The following is a 14007-nucleotide window of genomic DNA, read 5'->3' as shown; positions in this document are numbered from 1 at the left end:
AGCGTTAACCGCATTTGCAATGGAGATTATACTGAGGGACCCAAGCTAGATGGGAGGGAAAGGAGACCAGCACTGTGCTGGGTGACAGGCACGTGCTGAGATCCCCTGAAGTGGACATCACAGTGGGGGGCAGCTGTGAGCCATGGACGTATTAAGTCAAAGGGCGTGGATGAACCCCAAGGGGTGGTTCGGGCTGGAAGGCTCAGACTGAGCAGTTGGTGGCCGGGCACTTTCTGAGGGTGACAGTGGCTATCTTGTGATTGTGTGACGGGGGGTGTGCTGAGTGGACCTAAAGGAAAGGGGGCGGAAACGGACAGGTGAGGGGTCGGCTCTTTAGCTACAAGGCTGCTGAAGTTCTGAGATGGGGCAGGAGTTGAGGGAAGACCAGGAACCAGGTTTATAGACAAAACCCTGGGGTTTGGTAGCTGAATAGCCTGAGCTCCAAAGGAGCCAGGATCATCCTTCAAGGAAGATGGAGAGAAATAGTCTAAAGTCGTAAACGGTGATAGCATGAAACCTCCCACCTGCATGAGGGCCTGTGAGGGAGGTGATGCGTCCAGGAGGGACCACATTTCAGTTAAGACAAAGCGATGGATGTGAGTCTTCTAAGAGAGGAACTGGATTAATGCAAGGTTTTTATTCTTCTCACAGACTTAAACCGGATTGGGTGTTGAGAAGAGATAACTTGGAAGAAATCATGAATCCTCTGAAAGCTATTCAAATGGTGATGGACACTCTTGGCATTCCTTATTAGCAAAGGCAAACGTCTCAGTATGTACAGGAAAAGAAATAGGAAAGCTGATCACGCGTGTAGAAAGTGCTTTTGGCTTGCTTTGTACAACTTTTAAAATCTGACTTTGTATTAAAGTTAAAAAGAGATAAGTAACGAATAAACTTTTTATATTCTTTGTTTCTTTTATTTAATAGCTTTATGCGATAACAAACTAAGGTCATGACATGATTCCAACACTGTTATCTATGTCGTCTTAAAATATTATATTAGTTTGAATATAATCATTTTCCTAAAGGGAAAACATTAGCTTATTATTCCTGTTTTGTAGGTAAATTGAGGCATTTATATAAAATAAATGTGGAAAATTTAAGATTCTGCCAACTCATGTAGAATTGAGGATAAGATAAGCCCACAAACGCCATAGACAACACCCCTGTTTCCTGACTGACGGGACCATCAAGATGGGCAAATGAGCCCCTTTGGGGAAATTAGACAAGTTCAGCCTACCCCTTCATATATTAAAAACTCCTGACTTTGAACTGAGTGGCGCTGTAATTTGACCTGGGGATAGCAAGGTATTGCTTGTAGTAGAAACTCATTGTCTAGTCACTGAGCACAGACCTGAAGATGATTCAAGTGTTGAAACATGACCTGTTATTTTCAGTAGCTTTGGGTCACTGTTACCAATACTGAACCAGTGTGATTCCAGAGCCACAGAAGGCTAATTCCAGTGGCTGTTTGCAATCTGATTGGGTCCCAAAGACTGTCTAGCTATGGGGGCCAGGACAGTTTTTAAGTGCTTGAAATAAATCAGTAGTAGCTAGAAATGGAGAGACCATTTAACTACTTAACTTTATTATTTTGTTGGAATGAGGATTAAACCTAGTCAGAGACTGTTGAGATTTGGTTAGAATAAAGACCATATTGACATATTAAAGAATATATTGAAAGTAACTAGAAATTTTTAGAATTTTTTTTTTCTTCCAAGGAAGTGTTTGGAGTTTGGAGAACTCTTGTTACTTAGAATTTGCCAGATACTATAGTTTTTCTTGACTCTCCCAAGTGGTTTGTTTTTCTCTTTCATTTAACAGAATTTTAGTGTAAGCAATTTATTTACTTGGTAAATTATACCACTAGGATATAATCAACCAACATAAAATGTTACTGGTGTTAATTTCCTCTAAGATGGTTATATCCAATTAGTATTTGCACAAGAAATATTTCTATGAAGTTATACATGAAAGGTGATTTCCAGATGTTCAAAGTTTTTCTATTGTTGGAACTCAGACTAAAAATTTTTAAGTTTTACATAATATTCTATTTTCATGTGAAGGATATTCCTCTTAAATGTATGTGATAAATCCATATCAGTATTCTAAGGCTTCCTGAACGCTGGAAGGCATGTGTGTGTGTGTGTGTGTGTGTGTGTGTGTGTGTGTGTGTGTGTGTTTGGAAGGAATGGTTGAGAGGTAATTAAGTCTTTTTCTTTAGAAGTTGCTGTTTCCTACAGAGAGGTTACATTGTATTAAAGAAGGAATATAAATACGTTAATTCCAATCTAGTTCTGTGTTAGGTGAGTTTATTACTGGTGAAGTTAGGTGAATTTTAAATTCACCTTCTTGTCTGTAATAAACCCAGATTTCCAGTAGATGTCATTATAACCATAGAGTGTCATTTTTAATTTAGTGGGTTTTTTTGGTTGTTTTGTTTTGGTTTTGGTTTTGGGGTTTTTGGCCATGTTGCAAGGCATGTGGGATCTTAGTTCACTTCCCAACCAGGGATGGAACCCATGCCCCCTGCGGTGGAAGCGCAGAGTCTTAACCACTGGACTGCCAGGAAAGTACCTAATTTAGTTTTAAATGTAAACATATATAAAGTTACATAGTTACTATTTTTCCAAAAAAAAAAATCCATACTTTTACAACCTTGGAAAATTTTATCTATCCCTAATATAGCTTGTTACCCATACCATATTTTGGCTTAATGCTTGAGAGGAAGAAATTCACATTGTGCAATCTGTTATGCAAAATTGTTGAATTTTTCTCAATAGGTGATTTTTTTCCAGGTTTATTATCTTTATAACTTCTAATTTTTCATTGTAGCAATGAAAGCCTAGTACATTAAAAAATCTTTGTGGATTAAGAAAATACTGTCTTTTGGATTACTTTTTGCTAGTAGCTAAGCTTGCTAACAGGCTTGCTTTTAATTTTAATATTGTTCAGCTGCCACTGTTTCTTGGTGTAAAGAAAGAGTGGTAAACTATTGCAGTTCTGCTTTTAACAAAGGAAGAATTCCAATGAAAATACTTTGCTTATAACCTCTTCACAGGAGGTAAGAGTAATGCAGATGAATATTTATTTACAATTTACATTTGAGGGCGTGTGTATTTGTGGGTGTGTGTAAAAATTTCCCACCTATGTAAAGGAAGAAGAAAATAGTTCAAAAACCTGCTTATTTCAATAAATGCTTATGGAGGGCTACATAAAGTAGTACATCTGCATCTTGCATAAATTATGGACCCTTTTTTTCTCCAATTTTACAGAAGCCTTTTCAGAAACCAGTCTTAGAGAGTGGAGTTTTATTCTATGAATAATATTCCGTTATTACTGCAGATAACTTTTGTATTTGGAATAGTGATGGTTTATTTTGAATTATCTAAATGAGACCAAAATGAAACTTGATCTAAACTTTGCCCTTGCTTTGCCAAAGCATCATTAATTTTCATACCTGCTGAACACTGTTTGAGTATTTGGAACAGATTCTTCCTCTTATCAGTAATTTTGATCTTTATTGTGGTACATTCAAAGAATAGTCCAGTAACATTTATATTCACCTTAACAGTGTTATTAAAGGTGTAAAGCTACTCAGTGTCTTCCTTCTATTGTTACTGTCTCTCTGAGGCTATCTGGGTCCCATGGCCACTTTCCTACAAGACCATTCAATTCCACGTATGTTCCTATCTGCTCTAAAATAAGCGCTGACGGGCTTCCCCGGTGGCGCAGTGGTTGAGAGTCCGCCTGCCGATGCAGGGGACACGGGTTCATGCCCCGGTCCGGGAAGATCCCACATGCCGCGGAGCGGCTGGGCCCGTGAGCCATGGCCGCTGAGCCTGCGCGTCCGGAGACTGTGCTCCGCAACGGGAGAGGCCACAACAGTGAGAGGCCCGCGTACCGCAAAATAAATAAATAAATAAAAATAAATAAAATAAGCGCTGACCTACTGGACAGGCAGCAGCGATCTGCTTCCCTCACACTCAGTCAGCTTTCAAGTGAAAATCCAACCTGACTTGTAGCCTCGCTCTCAGCATGCAGGTGTTTGCTCCTCAACAACCTCCGTGAGTGTGTCTGGGCCACATTCTTCTATTTGTATATCACATAATTTTGTCTTGTATCCTAGACATATTGAATGTTATATTGTGGAGGCTCTGGATTCTCTTCTAGTCCTCCAAAAAAAATGTTTTTTAACAACTTGGTTGGCTCAAGCTGCACACTGATTTTGGGGTGGCAGCTCAAATCTTATTTCAATTATTTTTTATTCTTATCTGAGTTACTTTGAATTTGCCCAATACATAGATATTCAAGAGTCATTTGGAGATTTATGTAGAATTTACACAAAAATTTGGGGCCCTCTTTTTTCTCTCACTAGTCTGATCTACCCGTCCGCCTCCTTTCTCAGTGGATGTGACTGCCCCACACCTGCTTCACTGGTACCTCTGGCTAGAATGCTGTGGGCTTTTTCTTTTAGTCCAAGGTTTAACTCCATTGCGAAAGTGTTGATTGCAGACCTCTCTCAGGCAGTAACCTGTCAAAATGTGTTACTGCCTGGGAGAACTAGCTCCATTACCTTCTTTGAGCTGAATCCTCCCATCCACAATCTGCTATTTTCCATTCTGCTGTGCATCCATGTATTTGGTTTTCTGTTTTGGGTTGGGGGTTAGTTTGGCTTTTGTTCAGAGTTTATAGTTGTTATCTCTTAGAATTTTACTTGTGCCTATTCAAAGCAGAAGTTGAAGAGGTTGTTTATCATCTGTTGTATTCTCCTTCCAAAAAATACAATTTTACTTTTAAAAAAATTAATTGAGGACAATAAATGTGAAAACTCAGATACAATGCAAGGTTGTGAATGATGTCATCTTTTCCACAGAGTTTATTGTTCTCCCAGCTGACAACTAGGCTAGAAACGCCAGCTACCTCACATCACCTTTATCCAATTTAGGTTGAGACAGTTTCGAGATGGATTTCGGTCCCGAGGCAGGCTAGTCTATGTCCACTTCTCACCTACTCTTATTTTTCAAGGCCCTAGAGTTTCCTCTTCTCTTACAGACTCTGAAAACCACTGTTCGGTTTTCTAAACCCCAGGGTCTGTTGATAGCTCTGCTCATCTTCTTACTTTTCTTAACGTTACTCTGAAGTCATGGATTGCTGTGAGAGGAAAAGTGCCTCCTGAATGCTGAGATAAGATCTCTGCACTTGCTTTCTCTAAAATCCTGGCCCTGAGATTCTTGTGTCTGAGTCATGCACTACTGGTTTCCAACAGCTTTTACAAATATTTTCTAAGTATTCATTATTTATAGTTGCTATCAACAAGAGGCTTGAGTCAGAACAACCTAATCCACTTTTTTTTCTTCTTTTTTTTTTTTTTTTTTTTTTTTTTTGTGGTACACGGGCCTCTCACTGTTGTGGCCTCTCCTGCTGCGGAGCACAGGCTCCGGACGCGCAGGCTCAGCAGCCATGGCTCACGGGCCCAGCCACTCCACGGCATGTGGGATCCTCCCGGACCGGGGCATGAACCCGTGTCCCCTGCATCGGCAGGCGGACTCTCAACCACTGCGCCACCCGGGAAGCCCCCCACCTGTCCTTCTGTATCGACCCATTCCTGTTTCATTAGAATAGGCTCAAATTTCTCCCATTTTATTCAGAAAGTCCTCTTCTATCCTCACTCCCAGTCCATGCCACCCCACGCCTCTCCCTTTCACTGTCACACTGACTGCCCCATTCATCACACTCATGTCTCTGTTTCTGGACCTTCCGATTATTCCTCAATCTGCTCCTGTCTCGGTTTTACCCTGAATGATGCCGTTCCTCTCCAGGTGGTCAACCATATCCAAGGAGCAGCATTATCCAATGTGATCAACGATATCCAAGCAGCATCTCCAGTCCTTAGCTCTCCTGGCTTTCATTCAACCAGTCCAGCAGTTCCTGATTGCTTCCCTTTGTTAGACCTTTTCCTATAGCCAGTCACCAAACTTTGGATACCCTCAAACCCCTGAACCAAGCCTACTTCTAACCTCACCCTGAAAAACTCATCCATTATCTTAGTTTTAGTAGACATTTATGAACTGATGACTCCAAATTAGGCCCAGTACTCTGTTCTGATATGCAGGCTTGTATAACTCTTACAGATTGGTTTCCCGGGGAAGCAGGCTATGAGATGGAAATCAGCCGTTGAGAGGATTTGGGGGAGGACTCTTAGAATCCATACCTGTGGAAGGGAAAGGAAGGAAGCAGATGGGGATAAGCTGACCTGCGGTGAAGTTGCAACCAGTGGCATCAGCCAGCTCTACGGGGAGCTCCGAAGCTGGGTGACCCTTTAGATGTGTCCTGGGTTGGAGTGAGGGGACTTTTCTTTATAGCTCCTGCTGACCGGTCATTGGTGCTGGCACCCTGGGGAGAAGCTATGACCTTGGGAAGAAAGGTTCTCTTCAGCTGAGGCAACCCCCTTGGGAGCTGACAACTGAGAGCTCGCAGCTGAGAGGTACATCTTGTTTCCAAAAGCAGTCTGGGTGGTTCATTCCAGTACTGACCACAAGAATCGGCTGCTTACTTAGTATGTGTACCTGGCTATGTACGCCACAAATCCCTTAAAAATAACGTTTCTAAAACTAAAATCTTCATGCCGACACTCAAGTCCTCACATGGCTTCTCCCTCCGTCTTCCTGTCACACTTAACTGGGTGTCCCATCGGCTTGGTTAAGCCAGGGACCATGGAGTCCTCCTGAACCCTTTTCAATGCCTCATTCCGCCTACATCTAATCAGTTGCCATGGCGACCATTTCACTCCTCAGTAACCCTTGCTCAGGTTACCTTGCACATCCCTGCCACTGCTTCCAGTATAAACACCATCCTCTTTTGCCGGGATGACGGTATTATTTTCCTAAGTGCTTTTCCTGTGCCTACACTTTCACACTTCAGACCAGCCTTCCTCACTGCAGTCAGTGGTGTCTTTTTTTTCCTTTAACATCTTTATTGTAGTATAATTGCCTTACAATGGTGTGTTAGTTTCTGCTGTATAACAAAGTGAATCAGTTATACATATACATATGTCCCCATATCCCCTCCCTCTTGTGTCTCCCTCCCACCCTCCCTATCCCACCCCTCCAGGTGGTCACAAAGCACCGAGCTGATCTCCCTGTGCTATGCGGCTGCTTCCCACTAGCTATCTATTTTACATTTGGTAGTGTATATATGTCCATGCCTCTCTCTCACTTCGTCCCAGCTTTCCCTTCCCCCTTCCCGTGTCCTCAAGTCCATTCTCTATGTCTGTGTCTTTATTCCTGTCCTGCCCCTATGTTTCTCAGAACCACTGTAAGCATCTCATTCCAGTCACTGACTTCCGGCATCTTTAATTTGGTGGACAAAGGCCTTCCTCTACTCTCTCCTTCCCCCCTTTCCACTCAATCCGTAGACATTTTTATTAGCTTCCTGGAAACACCATGCCCTTTGCTGTTTTCCACGTGTTATTTCCTCTACCTGAAATACTTTCTTTTCTCCCTTCAAATCTCAGCCTCCGTATTACCTCCTCAGAGGAACCTTTCTTGGGCATCCAGGGCTAGGTTGTCCCTCCTGGTCCTTGCTGCCTAAGACAGGATCTTTCCTGACACACCGCATCTTGTAAGGATTTGTTTAATACCCTTCTTGTCTACCTGGAGCACAAGCTCCTAACAGCAGAAACAACGCGTCCTATTCAATGCTTTACCTCCAGTGTGGAGCCTCAGGCCTGGCACATAGTGTGTGCTCAGTATTTGATTCTGTGCGGGCCATTCCTTCTATTTGGAATGTCTTCCCTAGTCTTGTAAATTAACTTTTTCCAGGAATCTTCCTACAGCCCAGTTAATACCAAAAAAGTTAATTACTGCTTCCTCAGTGCCACTCCTTTTATATGCTCTATCGCTGCACTTTTCACACTTTTATTGCTTTAGCATTTGGAGTTTAAAAATTGGCTGCTAATGAGCCACGATGTGAGTCACAGATTTTTTAGGCACCTCTCCATATAAAAATCAGTAGATTTCACAATTAACAAATCAGAAGATATGGCAATACTGGATACAATATTCCCACATGACAATTATCCTCCTTGAGCGAACCTTCTGTTTCCTGGGATAAAGCAGGTACTCAATATCATTTATAAATGGATTCATTGATGAATTAATTGAAAAAGATTAGTACTTTTTTCAACTTACAAAACTTTATGTACCATTGCTAAATTACTTTTAAAATGCAGAAACCCACATTTAAAAACTAAAATCAGGAAGCTAGCAAGCTACCCAGGTTAAAGAGAGCATGCCGTGAGCAGTTCCCCAGAAATACCACTAGACCTGCTTCACCCACCCACGTGTTGTGCCTGCCCCCAGGCAGCAGAGTTTATGACAAATAATACAAGTTTAACTCTTTTCCTAAACTAAGTAGTTCCTTATTGTGAGTTCCTTGAAATAATGAGCTGAATTTTATTCATCTCTGAATCCTGCGTTACCTAGCATGTTTCCTGGGACACCGCACCTGATCAATATCATTTCTTAATGGATTGGTCGAATTAATTGGAAAGGATTAATACCTTCCTATTGATATTTCAGTCAAATTTCAATTTTATGAGATCCACTGTGAAAAACTACTCTTGGAGGTTAATTGAAATAATGCATATGAACTCAAGGAAAAACAGTTCTAAAACATACATGCTTGAACATCAAATGAATTCATGTTTAATCCACAGAGCTAAGTCCAGGTGTGGCTTCATTTCCAGAGAAGCTCTCATAGCCCAGGAGCAGGAATTGTATGCTGGGGTTTGAAGAATGCCATCATACTGGGAATATAAGGTCTTGAGTCAGAAGAACTGAAGACCTTCTAGGGAGGAAAAATGTGCTGTTCTGGAAACAACAACCAGTCCTAACAAGGCTCCTAGAACCAGGTAGTGCTTATGAATGAGCCGTAATAACAACTGGGTGAGTAACTCTCTTTCACACTGAAAAGTGACAACGCAGTATTTCAGGCCTCTGACAGGTCCTAGTATTACTGACACACCATTTTTTGGTGCTTGCAGGTCTCTCTGACTTCAGATTTTATTTTTCAGAATCTGCATGATTCCATTAGTTACCCAATCTAAGAAAAAAATTGATGGTGTATAATATAAAAATAGTAAGGGTTGTTCTTTTACATAGCTGTGTTCTTTGGGCAACATTTAAACATGTGGGAGGTTCACTAATTCACAAACCATTTGATTATTAACAAATGGTAGCTAATAGTACAGTTAATTTTAAAAGTTCTTTACACTTAGAAAGTCTGAAGGTCAGTCTCGGCTCATTTAATAAAGTAAATTCTGTAACATGATGTATAGTTTCTCAGCTCTAGTGTGGCTGGTTCTTTTGTGTTGACATAAATATTGAACTCAAAGTAACAGAAAACCCCAATATTAACAAAGACGATAAAGACAAATGTGAATTTTTGCACATATATTGAAGACAATATAGACCAGTGAACTGGCATTAGGAACCAGAAATATTTTGATGTGCAGATTGATGTTGTAATAGATGAAAGACATGCAGCAAAGATTAGGTCACATGTCAAGTCATCCAAACCAGAAGTGAAACAACAGCATGTGTAGCTTTTGTTTATAAATAAAGAAAATGTCCAGAGCAAACAGTTTAGATTCAAATCTTCATGCAAGTAAAAACTCAGAGGTTTTTAATTCAACATTTTTCTTCTAACAATTATGTTTTATAAAGGATTTTATGATGTGTCAAAATGTTATTCTTCTTTCTGCCATTCATTTTCATGTCCTTAAGGGTTCTTGATAAGACAACATCTTTGATAAGAAAAAAAGAGAGAGAAGGTGGGGTTGAAATAAGCATCATTTCTGGTCAAGTATTTATTACAGTCTTAGCCCTTCAATATTTCATATAACTGGTCCTTGTTTTAATGAGGTACTGATAAAAACAAGTAACCATCCTTGGTAAATTATACCACCAATTTCTTTTTAAAAATTCAATGTCATTAGCTACACTAACACCATTTTCTACATTTTTTTTCTAAGTTACTTATTCCTTTTTCTCTTATAAATAGGAAATGCAAGATATAATAAAAAATTTAAATAGCACAAACATTTTTCTGCTCTGATTTTCACTGCAATTAAAAATAAAAAAGTTTTCCACTTATGTGTGTCTTATGAATTTTTTTCTAGAATGTTCAAAGTATCTAAAAAACTGTCCTTATGTAGTTCTTATAGCTCATTCTTTATAACCGTTAAAAGAGTACCACATGCACTTTTAAGTCATTTAAAAATGTTCTTAGTTGAACCTAGAGTATAATTCCCATTTTATAAAGTGTCTTCAAAGGGGGCAAAATTCTGACCCAATAAAATGAATGACATTATTTTATTGCATTCTTTTAACCTTTCTCTAAGAAAAGAACAGGATTGTTTTCCATTGATCAAGTAGTAGAAAATATATTTTAAAAATTGCTATATGAGAAAACACTTCAGAAATAACTTCCAAATTCTTATATAGAACTGTGTTCCTGAAAACAAATACCATAATTTTAAACTTTGTTATTGACATGCTCTTCCCTCAGTATCAAGTTTGTACAACCGTGTTTCCCATCGTTATTACAAACCGCTAATGAGAAATGGGAGAAAATGTGAGTTTCTCTTATCTCAGAACATGTAGGTTAATTTTTCCACATTTAAATATCTCTCAAATTGATTTATTTACCCGATTGCCAAAGAGTCACAAAAATCAAATAGCAAACATTGCTTTGACTTTAGACCACTCAGAAGGCTTGTTGAATTAGTTAATACGTCTAGGAGTTGGCTTGGTTTAAAAAAATAAAGACAACGTGATTTTTTCCCCTTTATAATGACCATAAAGCAGGACTATTGTAGAACCTAATGTTTCTGAAATTTATAACATAATGAATCTCATGAATAACAGCCTGAACAGAAAAAAAAAAAAAAAAAGTTTCAGGTACAAGCCTCTCCTTACCTTTCTCTTTGAATACATCTTGGATATTTCAACTGCCCTCTGTCACATTGCACTCTCAATTCCGATCCGATAATAGGAAACTCAGTTATGTAAGTATCTCTCTTACAAAGAAACTCAATATACTCGCCGTGGAAAATATATGGCCTATTGTCAAAACTCCATTTCAGGAGCAAATTATTACTTTCCATTGTATCAAAAGATAATGTGCAAGGCTCTGAAAAAAATAAAAAACAAAGAAAACTACCTTGATACCTCTCAGTATTAACAGGAGCCATTGTGTTGCTTTCTCATAATAACCCTATAATTCCCAGGCATTAGAGCAGCAGGTAAGTTAGAATTCATATTCAAGTCAGAAAATATGTTCAAAGCTCACAGAAAACAGCTTGCCATTTATCTCTGTTGCCCTGAATTTGGAAAAAGGGTATGTCCTGCCAGTTACTGAGCTTTATGCCATTAAGACTTGCAAAGACAGAAGGCAAAAAAATGTGTTTTTTAAAAGACATTGATAGTTAATAATAGTCATTGAAATAGTGTTCCTTTTCCTTTTTCTTCTTCAGAAAGTGCAAATAAAACACCCATGAGACAAACCATTGATGGCTGGATAGATAATATTTTATGGAAACGTAGAAACAAGCTAGAGTCTCGACACTGACTCAGAATTTATGACTTGATGCTTAAAGTATATCCAAAGTAATTAACAGTTTCTTCTCTTTTAAATTTCAGTTATTAAGGATTATTAAGATTGGATTGAGATGCTTTAAATTCTAAGCATTGACAGTATTATTGTGTCCTTCTCCTTATGCATTAAAACAAAACAAAATAAAAACTTAAGATAAGAACTAGGATACCCAACAAACTTCTCTGGTTTCTTTTCCTTGATAAAAACATTGGTATTTTTAAAATACCAAATGTCAAATCATGTCAGAAAATGGGGTTGTTTGTGTTCATATTTGCCTCCTGGATGACCGAGCACCAAGCAGTTGTTTCTGATATAAATAAAAAGTTCCAGAGTTGCTAACAGAGCATATGAATCATACAACTGACATGCTAAAATACTTCTTTATTCAGTCATTCTCAAGTGAAGGCCTGTGTGTCAGATGTCATCCTAGAAATGCTATAGATAGAAAAAAAATGACACGAATGATTAGAAAGAGTCTAACAGAATTTTATAGTCACTGCAAAATAGTTTTGAAAATGAGGTCAAATGGTACTATTGTTTAGAATGTTCTACAAAACATGCAATTTAAATTAAAACGAGTTAAAAATTGTTTCACGGAACTTCTGCACTCTGCCATGACAGAGTAGCCTATATCAGACCAGCACTTCTACTAAGAACTAGAAAATCTGAAAACAGACACAAAGTTAGTATTTCAAGGAATCAGAGAATTTTCAAGGCAGGCAGTACCCCAGAGGCTAAGGGTCTGGTAAAAGCCCATTCAGATGAGTTTCACACTCTGTGCCATTTTTCTCTTGGGGTTTTGTTGATTTTCAGTGCAAGCTGAGAGACTAGATAGAGATGGGCCAGCAACAAACACAGAGCCAGAAGAGCTGCTGGAAATCCCACGGGGTTGAGGATAGAAAAGTGGGTTAGCCAAGACAGCCAGGACTTGACGTGTCAGAGCCCAGAGAGATGGGAAGTATGAGGAAATGAGCTTGATACTCTTCCCTGGCTTTGCCAGGGGGGCATCTGCCTGTTCTTGATTATGCAGAAAGAGAATGAGGAGCTCAGCTTGAAGTGAATGAAAAGCTACAGTGAGCAGTGGCCATCTCCCAGGAATATCAGAGCCAGGCAGATAGGGGGACCTTGGTATACACACCAAACTCTAGTGAAGAACCCTGCAGGGTACATTCTGTGAGCAGAGCAGGAGCAAACTAAGTTCTGAAAATAAGCTTAGAGAAAGCTTTGTCTCTCACTGAATAGAGAATAAATTTCCCTACACCATCAGCCAGAAGATGAGATGAGTATTGTCTGGAATAAGATGGCATCATTGTCTCAAGATCCTAAAATTATCCACACATGATATTTGATATTCAATCAACCATTAATGGAAATAGCAAGAAATGGGGCTAGAAAATAGATATAGCTTACAGATGATCCAGATATTGGAATTTGCAGACAAGGAGTTAAAAATAAATAATTGCAACTAATATGGTCAAGAAATAGATGTTAAGATGAAGTTTTTCATCAGACAACTCAAATCTACAAAAAAATATGAAATGGGTATTCTAAAGATGCAAAGATAATAGTTGAAATTGAGAACTCAGTATAGAAGTTTAAAGTAGATTGTACACATCTAAAGAGAGGATTCATGAACTGGAAAATATATCAGCGAGAATTACCAAACTGAAACAATGAGAAGATAAAAGGAGAGAAAATATTGAGTTTAAGAGACAGGGGACACTGGAAAAAGATGTAACATGTGTTTTATGGAATCACAGAAAGAGTGAAAAGAGAAAATGTTAAAAATATTTGAAAAGACGTTAGCCAGACATTTCCAAAACCTATGAAAGATATCAAGTCACAGATTCAAGAAGTCCTACCAACTAGGAGAATAAAATGCACAAAGAAACCAACATCTAGGTCCAACCAAAATAACCTACTGAGAAGGCAAAGAGAACAGATATAATTCAAAGTATGTCTCAATGGATTTAGACTAGAAATCAACAACCAAAAGAAAACTAGAAAATCCTCCAATGTTTAGAATTTTAAAAATAAACTTCTACATAACTCAGAGAGCATAGAAGATATCAAAATGGGTATTATAAATTTTTAGCTGAATGATAGTAAAAATCAAAAATATAAAAATGTGTGGGATGAAGTTGAAGTTGTGCTCAGTGGGAAATTTATATCCTTAAATTCATTTTTAGGGAAAAACATAAAGGATGAAAATTAGTACTCTAAGTATACATCTAAACAAGCTAGAAAAGAATAATAAAATAAATCCAAGAAAGTAGAAGAGAGGAAATAATAAAGATAAGAATATAAATTAATGAAATAGCAACATTTGATGAAAGGATCAAAAAA

At 38.6% G+C, this 14007-nt stretch overlaps 2 protein-coding genes across 5 annotated transcripts in view; one reads left to right on the top strand and one right to left on the bottom strand.

Moving 5' to 3' along the window:
- The window catches only part of ASPM (assembly factor for spindle microtubules), a 58218-nt gene extending 57308 nt beyond the window's left edge, over window positions 1-910 (top strand). For all 3 annotated transcript variants that reach the window (XM_082612985.1, XM_082612984.1, XM_082612986.1), the window contains one exon: window positions 652-910. In XM_082612985.1, the coding sequence (XP_082469111.1) occupies window positions 652-754 (103 nt within the window). In that variant the 3' untranslated portion in view covers window positions 755-910. The remainder of the gene's footprint in view (window positions 1-651) is intronic.
- Window positions 911-9481: 8571 nt separating this feature from the next.
- The window catches only part of F13B (coagulation factor XIII B chain), a gene marked incomplete at its 5' end in the record, with an annotated part of 31937 nt that continues 27411 nt past the window's right edge, over window positions 9482-14007 (bottom strand). Inside the window, 2 exons of one of the 2 annotated variants that reach the window (XM_082614693.1) lie at window positions 9482-9808; window positions 10983-11196. In XM_082614693.1, coding sequence (XP_082470819.1) covers window positions 9784-9808; window positions 10983-11196 — 239 coding nt within the window. In that variant the 3' untranslated portion in view covers window positions 9482-9783. Of the gene's footprint in view, window positions 9809-10982; window positions 12097-14007 lie in introns of those variants that run through there. The other variant, XM_082614694.1, reaches the window with a different exon arrangement.

This window comes from Mesoplodon mirus, assembly GCF_964341445.2.
Source record: "Mesoplodon mirus genome assembly, chromosome: 3".
Classification (NCBI taxonomy): domain Eukaryota; kingdom Metazoa; phylum Chordata; class Mammalia; order Artiodactyla; family Ziphiidae; genus Mesoplodon; species Mesoplodon mirus.
The sequence above is the reverse complement of the archived record's forward strand: the minus strand, read 5'-3'. Positions and strand labels throughout refer to the sequence as shown.